Source organism: Choristoneura fumiferana, chromosome Z, assembly GCF_025370935.1.
Source record: "Choristoneura fumiferana chromosome Z, NRCan_CFum_1, whole genome shotgun sequence".
Classification (NCBI taxonomy): Eukaryota; Metazoa; Arthropoda; class Insecta; order Lepidoptera; family Tortricidae; genus Choristoneura; species Choristoneura fumiferana.
The window spans coordinates 28,322,575-28,348,221 of NC_133472.1; the positions used below are offsets into that span (position 1 = coordinate 28,322,575).

The 25,647-nt window shown below is 35.9% G+C and overlaps 2 protein-coding genes across 2 annotated transcripts in view; one reads left to right on the top strand and one right to left on the bottom strand.

The window, feature by feature from the left end:
- The window catches only part of LOC141433379 (uncharacterized), a 33,290-nt gene extending 16,658 nt beyond the window's left edge, over window positions 1-16,632 (top strand). Inside the window, exons 10-21 of the mRNA XM_074095399.1 lie at window positions 974-1,137; window positions 1,924-2,149; window positions 2,253-2,364; window positions 2,658-2,774; window positions 2,852-2,963; window positions 4,749-4,879; window positions 5,344-5,451; window positions 5,536-5,666; window positions 6,459-6,519; window positions 6,875-6,952; window positions 9,347-9,496; window positions 9,878-16,632. Of these exons, the coding sequence (XP_073951500.1) occupies window positions 974-1,137; window positions 1,924-2,149; window positions 2,253-2,364; window positions 2,658-2,774; window positions 2,852-2,963; window positions 4,749-4,879; window positions 5,344-5,451; window positions 5,536-5,666; window positions 6,459-6,519; window positions 6,875-6,952; window positions 9,347-9,496; window positions 9,878-9,970 (1,483 nt within the window). The 3' untranslated portion in view covers window positions 9,971-16,632. The remainder of the gene's footprint in view (window positions 1-973; window positions 1,138-1,923; window positions 2,150-2,252; window positions 2,365-2,657; window positions 2,775-2,851; window positions 2,964-4,748; window positions 4,880-5,343; window positions 5,452-5,535; window positions 5,667-6,458; window positions 6,520-6,874; window positions 6,953-9,346; window positions 9,497-9,877) is intronic.
- Window positions 12,192-25,646, bottom strand: Ubc7 (ubiquitin conjugating enzyme 7). The gene is made up of 5 exons (XM_074095432.1): window positions 25,441-25,646; window positions 21,855-21,936; window positions 19,047-19,165; window positions 18,698-18,838; window positions 12,192-17,312 (listed from the first exon to the last, which is right to left on the bottom strand). The coding sequence occupies exons 1-5, from the start codon at window positions 25,481-25,483 to the stop codon at window positions 17,191-17,193; spliced, it is 507 nt and encodes a 168-aa protein (XP_073951533.1). The 5' UTR covers window positions 25,484-25,646; the 3' UTR covers window positions 12,192-17,190.
- Between the last annotated feature and the right edge of the window lies 1 nt (window position 25,647).

Consider the following 25,647-nt stretch of genomic DNA (forward strand, 5'->3'; position numbering starts at 1 on the left):
ATTATTTATCAAGCATTTTTGCAACATTTGTGAACGTGTTTTTGTATTGACGTGATGATAAAAATACACGTACCTACAAACACGTGGCAATTTGAATTAACTGCACTGTTTGCAGTGTTCTTATCATTACGAAATATTTTTTATCATCTGAACTAAACTTCAGTATAAAGTATGAATGACAAATACTTATATTCAGAATTCATCCAAGTAGGTATGAGAAAAATTCAGAAGGTTTCGAGGCGGATCCTGAATCCAATTAGGTATGTGACCAAGGATTATTCATTATTTATATAACCAATTCATAGAAAAGACGTCATTTTTGTAGGTATTACCCACTTAGTCACTGTTTAAAATGAATTATTGCCTTTTCTGTTAAACACATATAGGTATGTAATAAATATTGACGATACAGTAACCTCTCAATTATAGGTACACTTATTTTATTCACATTGATGGATTTAGATACCTACTTACATAATATTAACGTATTGTTTCTGCGAAAGCTAAATTTTATGCCGTGCTGTACCTAGTCAGCAAAAAATAAGACATTAATTGTATAAAAAAGATACAAATATTACTATCTGCTAAATCCTTTTCTATCGTCTTAATTTTATCTTAATAGAAGGATTTATTTAAGTTTATTAAATAATTACCTACCTTCATTTTAGGTTAGATGAAAAAGCTGACGCGATGTTACTTTCGGCTTAATATTGCATTATGCAATGGAAGTTCATTGGGTTCTGTCTGCTATTACTCTGTAGCTTTGAAGCAGCTCCACAAAACTGGTTCGGTGGCCGGTAGAAGAGGCAGGTCCTCCTATATAAGACGTCTACTATCGTAAACTCCACAAGCAATGAGTGAAATTCTGCTCCTTGTGTAAGCTAGCTATGTGTAAGAGTGGGTCAGAATTTCACTGGCGTCAATCAGCATTAGCTCTTAATATCTTCTTCTTGTCTATTGCTTCTGGTTTCAGGATAATGTGGTACATCGAGTGGTATTCTGAGAGTCCCTACGAACTGCCCGTCTTGTACTGGAGCGTGCGAGTTCTGCAGGTCGCCTTCTACAGCCGCGGCGACCCAGCCCGCGCCACTGCGGTCAAAGATCTGTTTGACACACATGGAATAATAATTATGATGCGTAAGGAATTAAACAAAAGTTCACGAATGTTAGGACAAACCCTTACTTTCACAATTCAGGGTTAGATTTATGGCATTTGCATACTGTTAAACGTCTTTAAAGGTTTTCGCGCTTCGCGCTTGTTGTGTAAGGTGTCAAAACATCAAATCATACGTAACGTATCATAATCATCATACGATAGATAAAAAAACCGGCCAAGAGCGTGTCGGACACGCCGGTAATAGGGTTCCCTAGCCATTACGAAAAAATTAAGTAATATATTTATAAGGATTTCGTATTTTGTACGGAATATTCCATGTTTAGCTATATTTTATACCGTAGGCTGCTATTTACTCTTAAACTACTAATAATTCTCAAGAAAATTTAACTGTTAGTTTTCCATGTAAGTTTGATTTACTTACTACCATCCTAAATTTTTTCAAATTTATCCACCCACCGGTTTAGATTTTAGAGAGGGGACGCTCGATTTTAATGAAAATTTGCACTTTAAAGTTGAATATTTTGCAAACACATCACTGAATCGAAAAATCTAAGTACACTAAGATTTTTTTATTTTTTTATTGTACCATTTTGTCGGCATAGTTTACATATATTCGTGCAAAATTACAGCTTTCTAGCATTGATAGTCCCTGAGCAAAGCCGCGGACGGACAGACAGACAGACAGACAGACATGGCGAAACTAATATATAAAAAAAAAAAACTTATGCCAATTAGCAGCGCTTAATTTTGTGTTATTTTTAAATATAGTAGAGTTGTCGCACATTTTCTTTTGTTTTGTATTGCAGATCTGTGTAAAACACTGCTACAGCACCAGAGCCCGCCGGTGGAGAAGCGTCAGGTGATAATAGCCCTCGCTCTCCGCTTGCTGACCAGTTCGTTCGAGCGCGGCGCGCCGACCACCTGCTGCGTTTATCCAGAGATCAAATGGCCAAGCTCGATACCCACTCTCGCTAAGAGAATGCTGGACACTGTCTTACAATCTTTAGATAGGAATTGCAACATTAGTGACAGGTGATTTGATTACTTACTCTGATTTTGCTTAATTATTTAATTCTAAGCCGTCGACCGTCGTAAACTTACGTATCACTCATATCATTATTCGTATTGTATTCAGATGGTTGATATCGCTTTTAAATTTTATCTGGGAAGGCATAATTTGGAAACAAGGATATAGACAAGTCTTTTTGGCTCATGATGGAGTTTACAAGTTGTTAGATCTAATAACGGTACGTCTGATTTCACATAGTTCTAAGTAGATAAATAAATAAATACCTACTTATAAAAAAATGTTAACCATAACACCCTAATAAATAACTAATATAATAATCCGAGACTATCACGACTTGGTTCTATTCTTAAAATGATCTCGCCGTTTCGACCACATTGCGCGGCCGTGGTCATGACTCGACAACTGGTGACATGAATGAGAATCACGAAAGCTTAAAACATCATAAATAACCTACCCTCTATTTAATGTTACTGCTTCTTCTTTGAATAATTTGCTAAAATCAACTTACAGTTGACACGAGCTCCGGTGCAGTGCATAGCTCTGGCGCTGGTTTGCGACGCCGCGCGCGCAGGCGCTGCCGTGGGCCAGCTCGTTTCTTGGCGAGCTAGTATTGCTGCTTCCAACGCTGTATCTGCTATTTACTTTAAAATGAAATTCTTGGCAAATTATCTCGTTTATACATAGATCCTTGTATCCATTTTTAGAATCCGCTCGTCGTGAAACGAGGTTCTACCATCGCAAGTCTCCTGGCGGCGATTTTTAGAGATGAATGCCAGAGGATAGGCGTGCGCTTAAATGAGAATGGAATAATACAGGGTAACTAATCTGGTTCAAAAACTTCAGGATCCCAACGGGTTTAGCAGGCTAAGGAAGGACATGTGGCCCCTGTAAGGAATAGTTGAATTGGTAAATCTCAATTGTTTTTGTTGCCTCATAACTAGTATCACTCCAACTTTCAGCCCTCTATCTTGAACTGTCACAGAGATAATGTCAAAAATTTACTTTAAAAAAAAATTCAAACTCGTTTTTTTCGTAATCCATAGTAGCTAAAGCATACCTTACAATTTTATTAATATTTTATACGTGACAATTTATTTTTTATAATATTTTTGACAGCTTTTTTAACGAGTTTTTTTAAGGTACACCTATGAAAAAAATCATATAAATTGCAAATAGTATTAGCTACTACCATACAAAAAATCAATTGATTATAATGAGGGCTATCGCGTATGAATTCGCCACTAGAGGCGCTAGTGTAGCGTGAGGTTTCCGAAATGTCAAATCTCATAGTTTTTGGGTGAGCTACGCGGGTTTATTTATAATTAGAATAATTTTGAGAATATTTTGCAACATCTGAAATTAATTATGGCAAATATGCGTTCCGGGGCAATGAATGTCTGTGTTTTGAGACAGTTTTGTCTTTCGGAAACCTTTGTCCTCCCTTTTTTTCGAACAAAACGGGGACTATGCAATACTGTGGCATGCTCGATATTTTTATGGTAAGTACGGTTTTAAGGTGTATTAAATATGATTTTAATCTAAACTTTGTTTTTACGCCCGTAATAACAGACTTTGAAAGCCATACTTAAAAACCTCACGCAACAGTGCGCCATCTAGTGAGACAAAAAACGATAGCCCTCATTCTGTATTAATTGTATGTGATTTTGAGACTTGAGTGAGACTGATTATTGTGATAATTATTCATAAGCCAGTTTGAAATAAATATTATACCTAGTGCCATCCAGGACGATATTGTCAAATTTTTTTTTTATATTTTTTTTTTATTTTCAGCCTGCACCTCTACACAGCGTACATACATTACAACACGAATCTTTCACATTTCACGAATGACATCCATCTCTTTCTTAACCTAACTAAAGAAAGAGATGGAATATGTTCGTGACGTAATAAAGATCAAATTTCTTGTTTTAAACGGATGTTCGGCGTTCAACCTCCAGTGTTGTATATAAGCTCCTTGGTCACGACGTGCATCTACATAGATGGCCAGGCCGAAACGTGAAAAAAAAGTGTTATTGACGTAACTCAATTATCTTCGACTCCGTGGAAAATCGGAAAATTAAAAAAAAATACTTTCCACCCTAGAGATGAAAATGCAATTTTCCACCCGGCTATCTACCCATGAAAACTAAACTTTCCGAACAGGAGAGATGAAAATAATTTTTTGACATTATCTCTGTGACAGTTCAAGATAGAGGGCTGAAATTTGGAGTGATTACTAGTAATGAGGCGACAAACAATTGACATTTACCAATTTAACTATTCCTTACAGGGGCCACATGTCCTTCCTTTGCCTGCTAAACCCTTTCCTTGAAAGTTTTTTTCACTGCACTGGAACTTGTTGGAGAGGATAAGTTATCTCTAGGCTCCAACTTAATATACTTAGACAAAACTTACTTGTTCTCCCCAGTATACCCTCCAAAGGTTTTTAAAAGTTAATTTGTAAAAAACCGAAGAACTTGGAAAACTATTTAGTTCAGAAAAAGTAAATATTAATTAACAACGGAAAATCTAACTTTCATCGTGATAGGCACACTTCATGTAGATAGAAAGGCAGCTAATTAAGTGGGTGTAACTTTGCAGATTTAGATAACCCATTAAGATCAGCCGATGTGCGGGAAGCAGTAAATGATCCGGATTTTCAAACAGGCAAGCATGATCGAACCGCTGTCTGCTACGCCGCAGCCGAACTAGCGGGATCTCGGTTATCAAAGGTAGAAAAATTCCGAGACACCTGAAGAAATATTGAAAGGAGGTGGATAAATTAGGGCCTACAAGTACCTACCTTACCAGGCTACATTAAAGAAAGTACCTGGGTGACCGAGCTTTGCTCGGGCTAAAACTCGATAATAAGCGTTTTCCCAAGATAAGACCATGGTGAAACAGGCCTGTAAAAGTATGCCTATCAACTACTTGATATCATAATAATACCTGCCTGAACTTCATACAAGTATCGTAATAATTTTTGTTGAAAGGTTCTTAAATAGGTTACTTATAAGCTTATTGCTGACTGTATTTTTTGTTGACTAAATCTACTTGCATTAACGTACGTTAACCTACATAATCGAATCAATCCGACCACACTGCAGGATTTGGAACAACCAAATAAATGTAATTTAATTACGAGATGAAGTTAATAAAAAGCTTGTACAAATCAACGTTATTATTGTTGTTTCAGGCTTTTGCCCTGCTACACATGCTGTCTGAGGATTTGAACTTCAAAGTGCTTGTAACAGATGAAACATACAACCTTTACAAGCACATTAAGCTGACTCCTCAAGACGAAGTTACTGTTTCATTTGATTATGTTTCTCTAAAGTACCTATTTACGGCGCGTTAGGTATTTCTTACTGTGAAATTTGAATTACAGGCAATTCTGGTGCTCTGTTCTCACTACTTGACCGAAAAACTGAACGAAGCGTGGTCGGAAATTGAAATACAATGTCAAGATCTTGAACCACAAGATAAAGACATTCTTGAAGAATTTCTTCACATCAGCAAGTAAGTGTATTTATTTCAAAATAAGTTTATTTAGTTAGAATATTGGCGTCATCAGTGACCAATTCTTAATTAATTAATCCCTTGAGTCTGTCCATAGATCAGGTGTGGTGCAATGGTAAGGCAATCAATAGGGCTATTAATATTATTACTTAGTAGCTGGGCGACCGAGCTTTGCTCGGGCTGAAACTCGGTAACGAGCGTTTTCCCAGATATAAGACCAAGCTAGATCGATTTTTCATCCCCAAAAACCCCTACATACCAAATTTCATCGAAATCGTTGGAGTTGTTTCAAAGATCCCCGAAATATATTATTTCTTAAGAATTGCTCGTTTAGGTAAAGGTAAGGTAAACAAAATTTAACATTATTTTAGTGAATAACTATTTCCTATTAATAAGTATAACAAATGCGAAAGTTTGCGAATGTATGTGTAGAACTCTTCCACTCTAAAATGACTGAATGAATTAGTACCTACTCATTATAATTGGTATGTATGTACTTAGACAGCTGGAGCTCAAGAATAACTCATAGGTTAATTTTTGTCCCAATATTCCCTCGAGATTAGGAAAAACGCTTGTGAAATACCGAAATTTGGAACATGAAGAAATTTGTTAGCTTAGTTACATAAATAAAGACCACGTTGTAATTTTAGGAAATTCCCATGGAAATTTAATTCAATTAAAACAGAGCCAAAACATGAAACTATTTAACTTACGACACTTTTGTGTTGAGTGATGTACTACCTACGTGTAACTATGTGTATCAAAGTAGTTACATTGTCCTAAACTTTTCAGGGGTTGGGCCGTTGAAATAAAACAACAACAAGAGGCAATTATTGAAGCAGATCGGAAGAAAGTAAGATCTTTTCAAATTCAACATAGGTACTTGCATAAAAAATTGAGGTTGAAACAGTCTTAGAAGAAATGGGTTAAATTTACCGAAACATTGGTACGGTCAAGGACTGTAACTCATGAGCCACCATGGAACCTTTTCACAGGAAATGTCATTACGATTTTCCTTGTTAATTAATGCGATGTCACTATGACGTTTACTGTGAAATGGTTCCATGGTGGCCAATGAAATAAAGTCCTTGACCGTACATGCTTTTATTTTTTTGCATTGCATGAGGATGTCAAGGATGACGAGGTTGCAGGCCAAAAACGGAACAACATTCGTTTGTAAAGATATATAACTTCATTATTAATTCCAGAAACATGAGGAGGAGAACTCTCTTTATGAATTCCTGGGGCGAGTACGGCTGAACATGGCGTTGGATGCCTTGCGGGAGGTGCGTAACCCATGGTGGCCCTTCAGATGCATCATTTTAAAGTTATTGCGATTTTTACGTATTACCTACTTGAATAACTAATATTTAGACGCAAAGTCAAGTTTAACTAACTTCGAGTTTATTTCGAACGTTTCTTAGTTTACTTATTCGTGGCAAACAACAATAGATACGTACGTATAATAAACCATATCGGTTCTATACGACGATAGCAGTGTTTCTCAACCTTGGGCTGTCCAAAATAGCAACATAATTCATTTTTAGGACATGCACTAAAATAGTAGATTAGAAATGTATAACAAGACCATATTAATAAAACGAGCCATTTTACCCAAGACGTTCATAGCCACCCGAGCCGGTATGGCGAGGGTGGATAGACACGTCAAGGGGAAAATGGGTTTAATGCTCGAGTTTTACACTGCTTTTCACTTAGATTGCGAGTAAATGAAATAGCAACAGTGGAAACAATTCTTCACTTTCTATTGTACCTTTTATTTTTCATGCATTATTATATAATTATATATTTTTAGTTTTGTTGATTTATTTTGATTGATTTTAAATTTTACGTAAATTAAAAATTATTAAAAAAATATGTAGTTTTTTTTGTTTGTGGCTGTTGATACCTTGGTTTTAGACGAAGATTTTACTTTATGCACTAGAGCATAACAAGTCATTTTATGTCGCCAAGATCCTGCATAAAACACGAACTTTTACGAGCATAAAAAGTTAAAAAAATAATTAGGAACCTATGTTGCTTTTTCATATTTTATACTGGCATGTTAGAGTCACAGACTTCAAATATATTTGTTATTAGGGCTGCCAGCCAAAAAGGTTAAGACTAGAGATTGCAAACCGGGCCCGGCCATTCTTACCGAGCACGGTCATCGGACCCGGTAAGTAAACCGCAGCGCGCGGCAATCAATTTTACGTTACATTTTGTTAGTTAAGACTATACAAGTTAGGTTGTAGTTACAGTACAGCCTAGCCTATAAGATTTCACTATTTGCTCAATTAGTACCTAATAGTACCTAACACTCACTAGTCTTAATAGCCAAAGTTTAAGAAAACATAATACTTTTCTTTTAGCAAATAAGAATTTGTTTTGTTTATTACAACCAAAGCTACCAAAGGTTATCTAAGTATCTATCTAAGTTATTATGACAGGTTTAGTACTTTAAGCTGCGTTATTAGTTTCTTATTTTAATATTATGTTTGCAAATAGACACTACGTCTATAAGGAGTAAAGAGAAAGACTCGCTTGTTTAAACTTATAAAAATGATAATTACTGATACTACGAGTATAGGTACTAATGTTACTTTTCCGTCCATAAGTAGTTAAAAGTAATCAATGAGGGCTATCGCGTATGAATTCGCCACTAGAGGCGCTAGTGTAGCGTGAAATGTCAAATCTCATAGTATTTGGGTGAGCTACGTGGGTTTATTTATAATTAGAATAATTTTGTGAATATTTTGCAATATCTGAAATTAATTATGGCAAATATGCGTTCCGGGCCAATGAATGTCTGTGTTTTGAGACAGTTTTGTCTTTCGGAAACCTTTGTCCTCCCTTTTTTCCAAACAAAACGGGGACTATGCAACATTGTGGCATGCTCGATATTTTATGGTACGGTTTTATGGTGTATTAAATATTATTTTAATCTAAACTTTGTATTCACGCCCGTAATAACAGACTTTGAAACCCATACTTAAAAACCTCACGCAACAGTGCGCCATCTAGTGAGACAAAAAACGATAGCCCTCATTCTGTATTAAGTGCATGTGATTTTGAGACTTGAGTAAGACTGATTATTGTGATAATTATTCATAAGCCAGTTTGAAATAAATATTATACCTAGTGCCATCCACGACGACGCGAGATATAGTCAAAAAAAATTTTTTTTTTATATATTTTATTTTATTTTCAGCCTGCACCTCTACACAGCGTACATACATTACAACACGAGACGGTTAATACAATAGACAATGTCAAAACACTAATTACTTAGGTACATTGTAATAAGAACCACGTCACGCGTCGCCGTGAATGACTCTACCTATAACCTTGAATCATTGTCTTTTCCCATCCATATATAGAAATTTTTCATAAAATACTTTAAAAGTTAATCGCTAACACAAACCCGGCTTGGCGACGAATACAGCCGGGCCCGGCCGGGTTGAGAAACATACCGGGTTGCAATCTCTAGTTAAGACCCGTTGATGTACAGTCAAGGGCAAAGATATCGACACGGCCAAAGTTGCAAAAATATGTATACACGGCCTTAATGTTAAGTGCATAAAGTCGTGTATACATATTTTTGTAACTTTGGCCGCATCGATATCTTTGCCCTTGACTGTACAGGAACAACTTCCCCAAACTGTGTTTCTTCCCACCATCAGGTGCGTTGCGTTGCGCGAGCGTCAGACCGGGCGCGCGTTACGCACGCGATGCTGTTCGACGCCGTGCACGCGCATAATCGCCGCGCGGCGCGCGCACGCGAATTGGGCGCGCCTGTGTTGCGCACCTACGGACCTTCCCTGGACGATCACGTACAGTCAACCAATTTGATTAATGGGCTACCATAGAACATTATCATTCTACTAATACTATAAATGTGAAAGTATGTTCTGTGTTTGTGTGTGTGTCAGTGCGCGTGCTTGAAAGTGTACTATAAAGTGCTACTAATGTAACAGTACCTACCTACCTACTCGTATGTACTAATATCTATGGGTAGTTGTCAATAAAATTAAATGAGAGAGAGAGAGAGAGAGAGAGAGAGAGAGAGAAACATTTATTTACACATATTCGATACACATAAAAATACATTAGATGGAAAGAATAAACTTAACATCGAATAGTATAAATGTTGTCATTTATTGAACTGCATTCTCGTAGTTATACATCAATGACCTAGCTTTTTTTATTTGCAGAACATAACTGGTCAGTATGTGAAAGTGTACAGCATCCATCCCAAAAACAAGCCCAAGCCTATGGTTATGGATCACTCTTCTTCGACGCTGTAACGAGCAGCCTTAACAAAGTTAATTAAACATACCTATATCTTATATTAAATACTATGCTTGACAATCAGTGTATTTTTATAGATATCAGTCTGATACTGATACCTATGGGCCACAAATGGATAGAAAGCGTAGATACACAACATCGAGTTTGGAGTTTGGAGGTTTGTAAGGTTGCCACCACATGTGATGCAATATCGACTTTCGTCATTTTAAGAACGTTATTAAGTATGGTATTATCAGATGGAAGATATCCACTGTTATGGAGTGGTTTCGCACTACGTCCGATCCGAATCCCTGAAAATACGGTCCAGAATAGTCGAACTATTTGTGTAGTAATTTACATACTAGATCCTATTTCCGTCATCCAATTTCACCATAAAAATAGAAACGACTACTCTGGAACGTATTTTAATTGGTTCGGGTCGAATGCAAAATAGTTATTTGTGCAACAAGAGAGCAAAGTCATTTTTTGGTGCGAGTGTTGATTTTGAATCCCGAGTAAGCGAAGGAATCTACAATTGTATCACGAGCGAGAATTCTAGGTTAGAATCCTGAGATCAGCGAGGGATTCAAAGACAGGAGATGCAAAAAAACTTTGGTCTCATGTGACACATACACACAACTTTTCATCTGAGCAGCGAGAACATTTCAATTAAAGGTTAAAATAAAACCACATACAAAAACGAAAAGACAAAAACTTTAAAATATAATCCGATTGTTAAGAAATAAATATAGTACTTAGTTAATCATATTTAAAACTTACTACTTTACATCTTTAAAAAGTCACTTAAGAATGCCCAAGTGCTAATACTCTTTGGAGTGGACCCAGCACTGTCCTCAGCATTTAAAAATAATAATGAAAAAGCTACTTTGTCTCACATTTTGCTCACTGTTTTTTTCATAGCAAAACCTGCCTGTTTGAGCTGCTGGGGTGAAAAAGGCTTTTTCACTTCTCATGCTCGTAAAGTTCGTGTTTATGCTGTATATAGGCGACATAAAATGACTATTTATGCTCTAGTGCAGGGATGGGGAAACTTTTTCCTTCGCGTGCCAATATATAGGTACAGTCAAGGGCAAAGATATCGATACGGCCAAAGTTACAAAAATATGTATACACGACTTTATGCACTGAACATTAAGGCCGTGTATACATATTTTTGCAACTTTGGCCGTGTCGATATCTTTGCCCTTGACTGTCCTAACGAAATAATATATGGCGGGCCAAGTTATTGCATTTTTGGCTTTGTTATTTACTGAACTAAAAATATTGATATGTATTTTCTGAAACACTAATTTGGCCATTGCCAATGAGAATTAAATTTTGTAAAAATACGAAATCTTTTCATGATTTTTGTTTGCACTACGAGTCTAGTGCATAAAGTAAAATCTTCGTCTAAGACCAAGGTAATCAGGTGTCAACAGCCACAAACAAAAAAGTTTCAATATACTTATTTCTTTAATAATTTTTATTTTTTTGTAAAACTAAAAATCAATCAAAATAAATCAATAAAACTAATAATTTATAATTATATAGCAATAATAATATTATAAATTAGTTAATAATTGTTTCCACTGTTGCCATTTAATTTCCTCTCAATCAAAGTGAAAAGCATAGGGTAAAACTTGAGCATTAAACCCATTTTTCCCTCGACGTGTCTATCCATGACGACATGGCTATATGAACGCCTCGGGTAAAATGGCTCGTTTTATGCTCTTGTACAATCTACTATTTCACTTCTCATGCTCGTAAAGTTCGTGTTTATGCTGGATCTAGGCGACATAAAATGACTTTTTATGCTCTAGTGCATAATGTAAAATCTTCGTCTAATAGTGCATAATGTAAAATCTTCGTAATCGGGTGTCAACATAGCCACAAACAAAAAAGTTTTTACATATTTTTGAATATTTTTAATATATAAAACTAAAAATTATCAAATCAATTAAAATAAATCAATCAACCTTTTTACCCTCGATGTGACTATCCACCCTCGCCGTACCAGCTCGGGTGGCTATATGAGCGTTCCAGGTAAAATGGCTCGTTTTATGCTCTTGTTGTACAATCCACTATTTTTTAGTTAAAGGCCATCCCTAAAGCTCTTCGCAATGATCGTTTTTGTGCTATCTTCTGTGAAAAAAAGTGGACGAGGCTTTTGGAGATGAACGTAAAATGTTAGTCGGATTTTCGCAAAAAAAAGTTGATCTAGACAAATAAAAAACAATATAGAGAATTAAACTTTAATAATCCATTTAAATTACTTACCTAGTCAAGTCTAAGTCAACGTTTGAATATATAGTCAGTGGCACAAAATTTGGCCCACTCTTCATACAAAATTGCATAGGTACATTTGAGGGCCAGATTTTTTGCCGCTCAGTATAGTTTTGCGGGTTCCCGCTACCTTTGCTTCGTCAAACCATTAATTAACGTATATCGAACGTAAACCAACCTAAAGTTACCATTAAATACCAATAACCACTCCTTTAAAGCCGGCTACAGACGAAACTGCATTCTTAGAGCTGCACATGCACGTCAGGGTTTGTTTAAGGGTTTACACTGATGTATTAAACTGAGGGTTTATGAATACACGGGCGTCTCAACCGCTGTCACCTCCCTAGCTGTTAATATTAACAAGTATATAATTTATACATATGAATTGATGAATTGGCCAGGATCTACCTAGCGACAAGAAGGTGATACCAACAATCTTCCTTATAATTAATAAAGTCTTAAACTTATAGTTAACTGATAGCGGTTGGAAGGAGGGCCGCAGAATTACCCTTCAGCTGTTTTGCTTGTCAAGTCGAACAGCGCAGGTAAACCAAGGATATCTGACAATGATTAGTACAGTTATCAACGTCTGCTTGCAAGCTAGGCGTATAATAGCTTTATAAGCTTGCGAGTTCTATATTTATCATAAAGCTAATTCAAATATCTTTATCGTCTGGAAGCTTGTCAAGCACGTAGTTACTTACGTCTGAAGCCAGCTCAAGGTGGCAATAAAAGTAAAGCTCTAGGTGCTAATAATGATTAATATAATAACTCTTCCAGTGCGGTACTGTATCTCATTTTTAGGGTTCCGTCAGGGGTTGGACTCTCCGCAGTTTAGGTACGTTCGGCCGGCGCACCCAACCATTGGGTGCATGGCAGTGGGTTGCCGCTTAGCTCGCATGCTGGACGCGTCGCGCGTGATTTGTGTAGGTACCTACCAACTTATTTTTTTTGCAAACTATGACTTCGAAATTGTTTACGGCTGTATGAATAAAAAGAAGATAAAAGAATCGGAATTATCATTTTTCAACCTTCCGAAAGATAGGTATTCAAAGGTAAGAAGCCATTTTCATGAATTTAATTTAAACCATCATATAGTTAAATACTCTGTAAGAGAAGTAGGTGCATAATAAGAACAATATTGTTAGGTATTACAAGGATTTTAGGGCATCTAAAGGAATATAGTTTTGCGACAGGTAGGTACTTATTTAGTAGATTTTAGTATTGTTTACAATTCACCTAAAAGCAAACACTTTAGACCCATTTTAAAACAAATTACAATTGCAAGTAACTAAGTTTGCTCAAATGTTTGTTTATAAGTAAGTAGGCATTTTGTCAAGCCAACTTAAAACAAACTAAACAAAAATATCACTAAAGATTGAACAAAGAGGTACCAAACCAAACTACTTGGTACTACCAAATGGTTGCTGTTGCTGATAAAATATTGTTGTTTTGTGGCTTTAGCTATTAAAGGTTATTTACTTCTTTATCAAAGGTAGCTTATTGAATTCATATTAGTTAGTACCCACTGTTATCTTTATTCATCGGCGAGTGGGAACCCTGTGCTCTTGGCGCCAAACCGGTTTTGAGTCGACGGTGCGCAACGGAATATGAACGCTCGTGTAACATGATAAGTTTCAATTTCGCGTGCAAGTCGTAAGAGTAGGCAACGATTTATACCTAAACTTGACTTTTGTTCAAGAGAGTCCCTTCTGTACGGTAGTACTATTAGTTATTCTGTGGTTCCGTACCCAAAGGGTAAAAACGGGACCCTATTGCTAAGAATTCATTGTCCGTCTGTCTGTTTGTCACCATAAATCGGTTCCGCGTGCCTTTGAATCGGTACCGTGCGCCTTTGAATCGGTACCGTGCGGTCTAGATTTCCCATCACTAAATCTCGCTCGTGACGTCATCGTAGGTACGAAAAATTCGACACGCTAGGTTCTCATACAGTTTGAAGCGCTCTTTTCGTCTATCTCGATATAAGGTATGTGCTGAATGCATTAACTTAAATCAACCGTTGACGTTTTATCAACGCCTAGACGGTTCATAGTTTATCAACAGACTAGTCGAATTCGTAGACTTATATATAGCTTAACTAAGTGTCCTGTCGTTCACGTTAGAAGGCGCGTAAGGACGAAGCCAGAGACGAGGGAATTTTGGTCGCGTAATTTCTTCTGCATTCCGTTTTATACATAAGTCCAGTTTGTGCCACACGGCGACTCAAAACGAGGGTTATTATAACTTTGACAATTTGATCTTTTTGTACACATTGTATGAAACCAAAATTACTCGAATTAAGTATTATTAATACGCGACTCATAACTCAAAAAAAATACGCTCGTCTGGCTTGCTTGACCCCTTTGACTGATCGAGACGTGACGCCGCCTAAACTTCATAGAGCATAGTTTACGTTCATTCAATAGTCTATCGTTAAAACACACTTTAGACAGCGCAGCGACTTAATTAATGTGAACTTTCACTGTGTTACTGTACAGTCACCAGCATTAATATCTGCCACAGCGGAGCGTGCAAAAATATCTGACACGTCCTTCCGGCCCTAGAAATAGAGTCGTATCAGATATTTATGCACGCTTATTGTGTCAGATATTGGTGCTGGTGACTGTACCTACAGTCGATTATTCAGTTCAGTCTAGCTACGATTTTTATGTCTTCGATAGGTACTCATCCCTATCGCAGAGATATAAATCGGTAAGTACAACCCATAATTAAAACGAGTTAGGTGTAATTAACTTAAGTCTCCGAGTACGTACATACAGTGCAGTGAAAGAAGTTTCCTTTTGTCACGATAATAATTATCAATGCACACCTTAACCACCCTTAACATAATCGCAAGTTGTTGTTGTTGTTGTTGTTTCTTTAAAAAAATATGGCTCTGTCCATCGGAGGACAACTTTGCCAGTGTCTAGTAGTTTTTGCCGTTGTACGGTAAAAAAAATCTAGAAAACGAAATATGAGAGGTAATGGTGGATGAACGATGACCAATCGCAAGTTATTTTAATAAGAACGTGTATATTTGACGCATTTGTCAAGGAAAGCCTAATAGTCGTAAGTACAGTCACCAGTATTAATATCTGTCACAGCGGAGCGTGCAAAAATATCTGACACGTCCTTCCGGCCCTAGAAATAGAGTCGTATCAGATAATTATGCACGCTTGTTGTGCCAGATAATGTGCTGGTGACTGTACGTATCATGAATCAACACGAGATGAAAAACGGAATAATAGACGATCAATTTCGGTTTCCGGCCATATCATAAAATGGAATAACCAGTCAATCAACTGGATTCCTAGAACCTTTTTCACCGTGACATTCACGTCATTCGATAAGCGTGTTAAAGGATAATAAAGTTATTTACTATGACAAGGTTGGCCCAGGAATCAAATTGGTTGGCTTTACCTCTAAGCCTTGACAGGACAAGTCATATGTTATTCAGGCCTACCTAGCAAGATAAGGCTTTGCACACAATCTAATTCAGGTGCCCTGCAATATTCTAGAAATTACATAAAACAATCTGTATTCAAGGTGATAGGTCAGCTAGGGGCATATCATTGCTTTGAAATAACAATAATTATGAGGAATAATTGTTAATTTATACTATGCTGACATTACAGACAAGTCGAGATGTTTCAACTATCACAGAAATTCATTTGTCAGCGCACACGAATATAATCCAGAATTAGAATACAATAAATAGCACATGACTAGAAAGAAGAAAATAAGGACGAATATATTTTTATGCGTAATTATATTTAAAATAACATTTCGATTATATGTATTTGAATCTGGAATCTCAACAATTTGTATATAAACAGCCTCTTATGATTATAGCGCGGTCGCTAGGGTATTACTTTTTTTACAGATTACTGCGCCTTGTCACTTGGACAGTTTGTCGATATTATAATATGCTCTCAGTAAACTAATATATACCTAGTCCCATCCACGAAGACACGTGATTTTGTCAAAATTAGACATTAATGACATTGTAATAAGAACCACGGCACGCGTCGTCGTGAATGACTCTACCTATAATTTCCGATTATTTCGACAGCGATGAGACTAAAAATGGAACTGACTACACTAACGTCATAATTTATTTTAATTGACAGATCCATGACTCGTGGTCCGTAGACAGCAATGTAAGCTTGAAAGCAATCTTACTCACATCATGTGGGTACGAGCGAGATAAGGCATGTTATGTTAAATGTCCTTATGTAACTACAAAATATAAACTAAAAGTTTCAATTTTACAAGTTAAAAGTTGTAAAACAAGAAAGACATATGATCTATTATTTTTTACGTATAGGTAATCTTTTGATACAGTAAATAGCAGACAAATATGTAACGATGAAATCATATGTATAACCGTCGCGAAGCGAATCATAAAGTACCTATTCGCTGACCTAATTATTTACAGTAGGTACTCGGAAATATTCAATTCTCTCTGATAAGCAGTACATAATATTAAATTATTTATCTTTTTTAAGTAACTCTTTCATACGTATTTTGTCTGTGGTTTTATGTTTTAGTTAGATCATCGGGTGCAAAATATCAGATAAGAAATTAATAACTAATATTTATGTAATACATAGAAAGAAGCCAGTTTATTCTCGGAAGTAGCTTTGTGCTAGATCGTTTTATAGTCAAGTACAGTTTGCCACTACTTTAGTCATGTATTTCAGATTATAAATTGTTTAAATTTAAATATTTACCTACCTACTGAAAATCTGGAACTCGGATAGCTGGCTGGTCTTGTGCAGCTTATTTACACTCTTGTTTGTCTATGACTATATTTATATGTAGTATGGAAGATAAAGCTAAAAATATATTATGTAGAGTCAATCATGTAAATATACTTTTATATAACACAAAATATTTTTTTAAAAATGACTCAAACAATCACCAGCGTCATTTAACATTACTTTCCTAAAAATTATTGCAAAGGTAAACCCAATGTGCTTTTTACCAGTCTTTCAGCAATTTTGTTAAATTGTTCTCTATCCTCCCTCCACATCTTAGCAGCATCTACATTTGCACCGCTTTCATCATTAGGTTCTGGAAAAGAAAGTCGTATTCTTTAACAGTAGTACGACAGTTTATTTTCTCTGGATGATTTGTTAACCCATCACCATCATGTGGAGAGAATATTTTCCTATTTGATAGTGAAATAAATATAAAAAACCGGCCAAGAGCGTGTCGGACACGCCCAAGATAGGGTTCCGTAGCCATTACGAAAAAAACAAGTAATATTATGTGCGTTATAACACAATTAAAACACTTTTACCAGAAAAAGAGCGTATCTTCATGGCACTTACGTCCGTTTGTTGAGAAGCGCAGTTTTTCGGCAATAACTCAAAAACGGTACTTATATCCGATCATGTTGAAACCAATTTTCGTTGAAAGTATTTATTAAGCGTTACCTTTCCATATTTTTTGCATATTTTTTGGACAAACGGTTTACAAGATAGAGGGGGGGACACAATTTTTGCTACTTTGAGAGCGATTATTTCCGGAAATCTTCACTTAATCAAAAGTTATTGAGAAACCTTACTATTTTTTCAAAAGAGCTGTCGAACTATGTGCCACACGTTGATGCGAGTAAAAAAGTTTTTTTTTTTTCAATTTCTGTTACGTGTATGGAGTCCAATTATGTTGTGTAGTGCCACAAGCCACTTATAGAATGCCAATCTTAAGTTTGAGCTTAAGTTATGATTTTTTTACAAACATTTGGCATGTGTTGCACCAAGTTACTGATTAATACCTTATTAATCCCTTTGATTTCATGGATGATTTGACACTACTTATGATAATATGATTATTGGCTCTGTGCACGACATCAGCGCCACCTAGCGTCCGCAACATTTTTGGCTCTGATGCTCTGACGTTTGGAAATTTCATCGCGACATTGTGACAAAATCAAACCTATAACGTATTAATTTATAATACAAATTTACTGTGATACCGTGATTTGGGTGGGCAAAAGGTTGTGAATTCATTTTTGGTCATTAAAATTAAATGAGAGTAAAATTTATTCAAAAAAGTGTTTTATTTTCGTTATGTCAGGGTTTGTTTACTTCATGTTTAGTTGTAGTTGTTCTTATATCGCTAGTAATCAATTAAATATCGTTTTCAGATCAAAATGTGTATCATTTTGAAGACCGGTTTTGTGAGTATCACTCAATATAAAATTTCAACCACAAACCGTTTCATAAGGAAAATTGTTGCTGGACATGTCCGAGATGTAGAGGAATTAAGAACAAAACAGGGACAGTGTTCAATAATATATGAGTATGACAGATGACAGAGCCTAAATTATTTCTTCTTTTCGCCACTATCAGCGCCGCGAAAGATTTCATTACCCCCACCTAGTACTTCGCACCCTCCTAGTAGTAACTAGGTACAACTTACCCTTAATAAACAATATCGATATCCTTACTCACCAGCCAGCATACTGACAACAGAAAGTAGTATTTTCTCTACGCTCTGAACAGGCGACCATCGTTCCGCACTACTTTCATATCCCATGGGATCATCACCAGGTGCATGAAGGATAGATATGCAAACACGGCCATCAGCATATACTGTAATAGTGAGATAATTAATTTTCATTGTTACCAATATACGTATACTATTGTGAACTACACTGACAAAACTGTGTGAACTAATATGGCAATGGAATAGAAATTAAGGGATGTTACTAAATTCCTAAAAATTACATTGTAACTTTCATTTACTTTGCATAATAAACAAATGAACAGAGCACAAACACCTTATTTATATTCAACTTACTGTTTGGATGAAACATTTCACAAATAAATTGCATCTTAGGTGGACTCAGAGGGTAGTCTGGAGGAAACACTAATTTTGCTGGAAATATGCCACCTTCAAAACATGTGCCTTCCGGACCTCTGAAAAAGAGAAAGTGAAAAAAAAACAATGTTTTATCAGAATAGCTCGTGCAAAATACTTGTGTAATAAACAGTGCCTAGGCAACTGAATTTCCCTCAGCATTCTTTAAGTTTGCTACAGAGGTTATTTATGATATTAAATAAGTATTTTATGGCATAAAATGTAGGTATTCTTATCAACATTTAAATACAAATTTAGTCATACTGTTAAAATGTATAATTGTATGGAAATAACTAGCTTTTGCCCGCGACTTCGTCCGCGTGTACTTTAGTTATCAGGGCATATGTTTTAATTAACCCCGTTATAATTATGATATTTGTATCTGTGTGCATAACGAAGTACTGCCGTAAACGATAGGTAACAGTTTACTAAAGTACTTTGCTATAAACAACATTTTTACCAGTTTAGAAGCTAGTTTATGAAAAGTTTTATGCAAAGCATGAGAGTAAATTAATTATCTCGTGTGCTTCCGGCGAGAACCGAATCTTACTCTAGAACCCGAAGTATTGTTCGAAATTGCACTGTACATAATATTTTGTAAATTAGGTAAAAGATAAATAAGAACGGATAATCACACAAAAAATACACTTCTTTTAATATTATTGATTTTATTATGTACAAGCCGATGAGTAATTTTTAAGTTTGGTACCTACTGCATAATTATTTGTAAATTTATATCACACATCATTTTATATCAATTTAATTTCCACATTTTATGTGTACATTTGGTATGAAAAACCTCCTCCCCTATTGAAGTCGCCAACACCATATGGATCATTTTAAAATTGTGACCAGCCATATTTGTAGTCTAGAAATAAGGAGGTCTCATAGAAACTCCCCCCTAATAAGTCGAAAGCTACTTCTTCTTTCTTTATTTTTTCGGAGCCAAAATGGCAAAAACGGAACTCTTATAGTTTCGTCAAGTCCGTCTGTCTGTCTGTCTGTCCATCCGTCCGTATGTCACAGGCATATTAGGTACTCGAAAACTACAAGATGTATATCAATGATGAGTTACAAAAATAAATATTTATAGGGTAAAATTGGTTTCAACATGATCAGATATACCGTTTTTGAGTTATTCCCGAAAAACTTAGCTTCTCAACAAACGGACGTAAGTGCCATGAAGATACGCTCTTTTTCTGGTAATAGATTTTAAGACTGTAGTAAGTGTTTTAATTGTTATAACGCACATAATATTACTTGATTTTTTCGTAATGGCTACGGAACCCTATCTTGGGCGTGTCCGACACGCTCTTGGCCGGTTTTTATTTTTAATCAGGACCCTGTAAGTATAAGTATACCAATTTTCATAATGCTAAGTTCAGAAATGAGAAAATTTCCATACAAACTTTACCCCCCATTTTACCCCTTTAGGGGGGAATTTTATCCATTTGAATTACACAGATAATTGTTAATTGTAATCAGGAACTTATACACCTATTTTCATACTTCTAAGTCCAGAAATGAGAAAATTTCCTTTCAAATTTTACGCACCATTTTACCCCTTTAGGGGGGAATTTTATCCATTTTACCTACACAGATAATTTTAAATTCTAATCGAGAACTAGTATACCTATTTTCATACTTCTAAGCCCACAAATGAGAAAATTTCCATACAAACTTTACCCCCCCATTTTTCCCTTTTAGGAGGGAATTTTATCCATTTCACTAACACAGATAATTTTTAATTGTAACTAAAAACTTATACACCTATTTTCATACTTCTAAGTCCAGAAATGAGAAAATTCCATATAAGCTTCACCCCCCCTATTTCACCCCCTTAGAGGATGAATTTTTAAAAATCCTTTCTTAGTGCTCACTTACATCATAAAAAGAACCCTTGTACCAAATTCCAAGTTTCTAGGCCCAGCGGTTTGGGCTGTGGGTTGATCTATAAGTCAGTCAGTCAGTCAGTTTCTTCTTTTATATATATAGATAAAATAATAAAAATGGATTTAAAACTTATGGTATAATAGACATTCAGCATTTTAATATTCATACTTCCGTTTATAGTTTCTGTGAGATTTGGTATTTTGATCTTGGGTTTTATGAAGCACTAGTTGTTGCCCGTGGCTTCGCCCCCGTTGTAATTTTTCCAAATTTTCTTTCATAAAAACCTTCTCCTGACAATAACAAACACAACAAAAAAGAATTAGCGAAATCGGTCCAGCCATTCCCAAGTTTTGCGCTTAGCAACACATTTTACGATTAATTTTTATTTATTTAAGATACTCAAACCCACTTCACTATAATAACAAAACAACACTGTGCCTGAAATTCAGAATGACTTTTCAAATTATTATATAATTCTATTTTTGTTTTTGTTTTAAATCTGCAATCAGTCGCCAGACTATAATCAGATAACGTGATGGCGGCATGTAAATTTAGAGGCCAGTGCCTCTTGCATTACTTAAATAATGAGGTTATGTTTTAATCTTTTAACCACACTGGCATTTAGGAGCAATTCTGAAGCTAAAGCATTGGAGTGATGGGTGAGGAAATGATTTATATATAATTCATTATTTGAAGAGTTTCTTTAAATGACATTGAATTTTATTTATAACCGGCAATATGAAGCTTGATAAATTATAATGATATCCTGTGGTACCACAGAGACTGCTGCAAACAGATACATGATACACAAAAACAACAAAAAGAGATTTAAATAAAAGTTATGAGATGACTTACGTGATGAGAGCTTCCCATTCGAAGAAGTTTTCTTCATTTATAGGGCCAGCAAGAATTCCTTCTGGAGGGTTTATTGTCAATTCTGGAATGGCAAAAAATAAGTAAACTTACACCAAAACAAATTACTTACTTTATATAGCTTCACTGATAAATAAATAGATACATAAACAAAGTTCAGTGAAAAAGAAACATCAATAGAGTAGCAAGTTGACTTCTATAGCTAGTTGGGCCCATTCCATATTCATTGTAGCTTTGGTCCTACAAGTAGCTTTCAAATTATATATATAACTAGCGACCCGCCCCGGCTTCGCACGGGATTAAAAAAAAAAAGGCCAAGTGAGAGTCGGACTCCCGCACGAAAGGTTACATACCTATACAACATTAGACATTAGCTAAAAACGGCAAAAAAAACTACATTTGCTGTATGGGAGCCCCCTTAAATAATTATTTTATTTTAATTTAATTATTTTTAACGTGAATGAATATGAAAATGAATATTCTGTGAATATTTCAAGCAACTACCTGTTGCCGTTATTAATATCGAGCATAAACGGCAAAAAAAAAACACGTTTGTTGTATGGGTGGGAGCCTCCCTTGGATATTTATTTTATTCTGTTTTTAGTATTTGCTGTTATAGCGCCAACAGAAATACAATCATCTGTGAAAACTTCAACTGTCTATTACCTACAGTTCATGAGATACAGCCTATTGAAAGACAGGCAGATGGACAGTGTAGTCTTAGTAATAGGGTCCCGTTTTTATCACCCTTTGGGCACAGAACTCTAAAAAGGTCTCAAATCAAGGGCACTTCACACACATTTATTTATTTATTTATTTAATGAAATAATTACACAGCATTACAGACAAGCCAAAGCACTGTGAAATTCATAATCACATGTGATAGAGCCTTACTGTAACCACTTGCTGGCTGCAGTATGAATGGGCCGGCTCGACCGGGTTAGTATACCTACCACACTACCACAGAATACCGGCGTGAAATAGTGGTTTTGCTACTGTGTTTCGTACGGTGTGTGGGAGATCCGGAGGCCCAACTCCCCTCCCCCCTTTTACTCTTCTCTCCCCTTCCCCCCTCCCTTTTAGGCCGGCAAAGCACCCGCAGTCCGAATTATGCTGTATGTGTCCATGGCTGGCGGGGATCGCTTACCATCAGGTGACCCGCATGTTCGTTTGCCAGCTATTTGATAAAAAAAAAAATCTCCGTTTCCCAATAACTACACCCCAACCCGACCCGCGCGAAGCCGGAGCGTGCCAATGTAGAGTAAATGCATTTTTTGGTTAGATTAATATTTTTTATTGCGCGAAGCCGTGGTGGCCTAATGGTTTGACCTATCGCCTCTCAAGCAGAGGGTCGTGGGTTCAAACCCCAGCTCGCACCTCCGAGTTTATCGAAATTCATGTGCGGAATTACATTTGAAATTTACCACGAGCTTTGCGGTGAAGGAAAACATCGTGAGGAAACCTGCACAAACCTGCGAAGCAATTCAATGGTGCGTGTGAAGTTCCCAATCTGCACTGGGCCCGCGTGGGAACTTATGGCCCAAGCCCTCTTGTTCTGAGAGGAGGCCTCTGCCCTGCAGTGGGACGTATATAGGCTGGAATGATTGCGTAATATCAGGGGTTGGACACTCCACAGTTTAGATATGTTCAGCCGGTGGGTTACCGCTTGGCTCGCACGCTGGACGCGTCGCGCGTGATTTGTGTAGGTACCTGCTTATTTCATTTTGCAACAATTACTTCGAAACGATATAATCAGTCTGAGTTATACTGTTGTGTTTACGAATGTATAATTAAAAAGAAGATAAAGGAATCGGAATTATCATTTCTTAACATTCCGAAAGATGTTGAAAGGTCATTCTCTTTACTTCTCTAATTTCCTAAGTCCCTGCCTAGTAATATTTTCGTATGTTTGTAGTTATCTACTGATAAAATTCTGTAATTGGTTGGTCAGAAATAATATTAAGACATGGTTTCGCGAATACGGATATCGGTAGTAGGAAAAGGTTATCATTGTCATGCTTTGTTGTTATATAAGTATGTTAAGGAATATTTACTTGTTTATTATGAACTACCCTTACCTACCTGAATTCATTTAATAGCCACTGTTATCTTTATTCATCGGCGAGTGGGAACCCTGTGCTCTTGGCGCCAAACCTGTTTCGAGTCAACGATGCCCAACGAATTATGAACGCTTATGTAACATGATGTTCCCATTTCGCGTGCAAGTCGTAAGAGTAGGTAACGATTTATACCTAAACTTGACTTTTGTTCGAGAGTCCTTTCTGTACGGTACTAGGTACTATTACTTAATCTTTTGAATGGAATGTCCGATTTGAATAATCAAAGTCAAAGTCAAAATATCTTTATTCAATTTAGGCTATAACAAGCACATATGAATGTCAAAAAAAATCTACCACCGGTTCAGAACAACCTCTGTTGAGAAGAATCCAGCAAGAAACTCAACTTTACATAATTTACAAAAGTAAGCAACAGGTATTGAAACCATCTTGAAAATAAAATTATTTATTTGGATAAGGATTAATACAAAGGTATGGATAATATGGTTTGATTTTAGTCTGCATTTCAGTCATTTTTTAAAATGTAAGAAAGTAATTAAAGTGACATAACTATAATAGATGGACATTTGGAATCGCGAAGTTTTTTGTAGGTATTACTTAATATATTCTTTAACATTGTAGGTAATTTTTCTGTTCTATCATCAATAGTTTCCACAGCGCATGCGATGCAAGATGTTTCATGGCAACTTTTTTTACACTGAGTTACATTACTAAAGTTTTAGTATGAACCCTAATTTTTTCTGATAATAAATATAGCCTATGGCACTGGAATAATTTTGCATACTAATAGTGAAAGAATATTTAAAATCGGTCTAGTAGTTATTGAGTTAATTTGTAACAAACATCCAAAAATCAAAATCTTTCCTATTTATAATATTAGTGATATAGATATAATGCAGCATTACAACGCTGCATGAGTGTATAGTGTTGCATACTTTTCGGTTGTTTTTGCAGCTAGGAATTATTTGTTAGGATTATTTTTGCTCTACAATTTTGAATGCCTTTTGTATAGAAACTTGGGTATTACATATTAACCCTCAAAATTCCTAACAAGGCTTTTCACAAGCGCTCCTGTGTACTATTGGTTCCTATTCGGCTTGAATTAATTGTGAGACTTAAAACATCTAAATTTTCAATACTAACTTATTCAATATTTAAAAACTTTCTGTACAACCTCGCAACATGTGAATCTATATTACAATTTTTTTGTATAACTTTTGGTTTTTTTTTAATATATTGTTTTTTTTATGTGCGGTTTAAAATAAATTGAATAAATAGTATTTTCCGTCAAAATTATACGTTTATGTCGGCTTATCTAGGGTCTACGGGCACCTTAAGTGCTCTTGGGCTACTAGTTATGCTGCAATAACTTATAACATCTATGACACAGTTCATTTTGTTCAATTTACCCTTCTATTGTTATTTTGTACAAATGATATTTATTGCAAAATCATAATACGTAAGCAATAGGTCATAGCCGTAGAACTTACGTTTATATTCAGCCATTAACCGCCTCAACGCCGACCCAGCCATTGTTAGTTATTTTTCGACTCACTAAATTTACATGCATACGTCGACTAACATTAATTTAATGAATGTTTTTGATATTCGCAATTGAAAAGGAAATTAGATTAAATCGTACGTATCGTCACTCCAACGTCACTCTAACACTCTAACCTCTTCGTTTAATGTTCTAA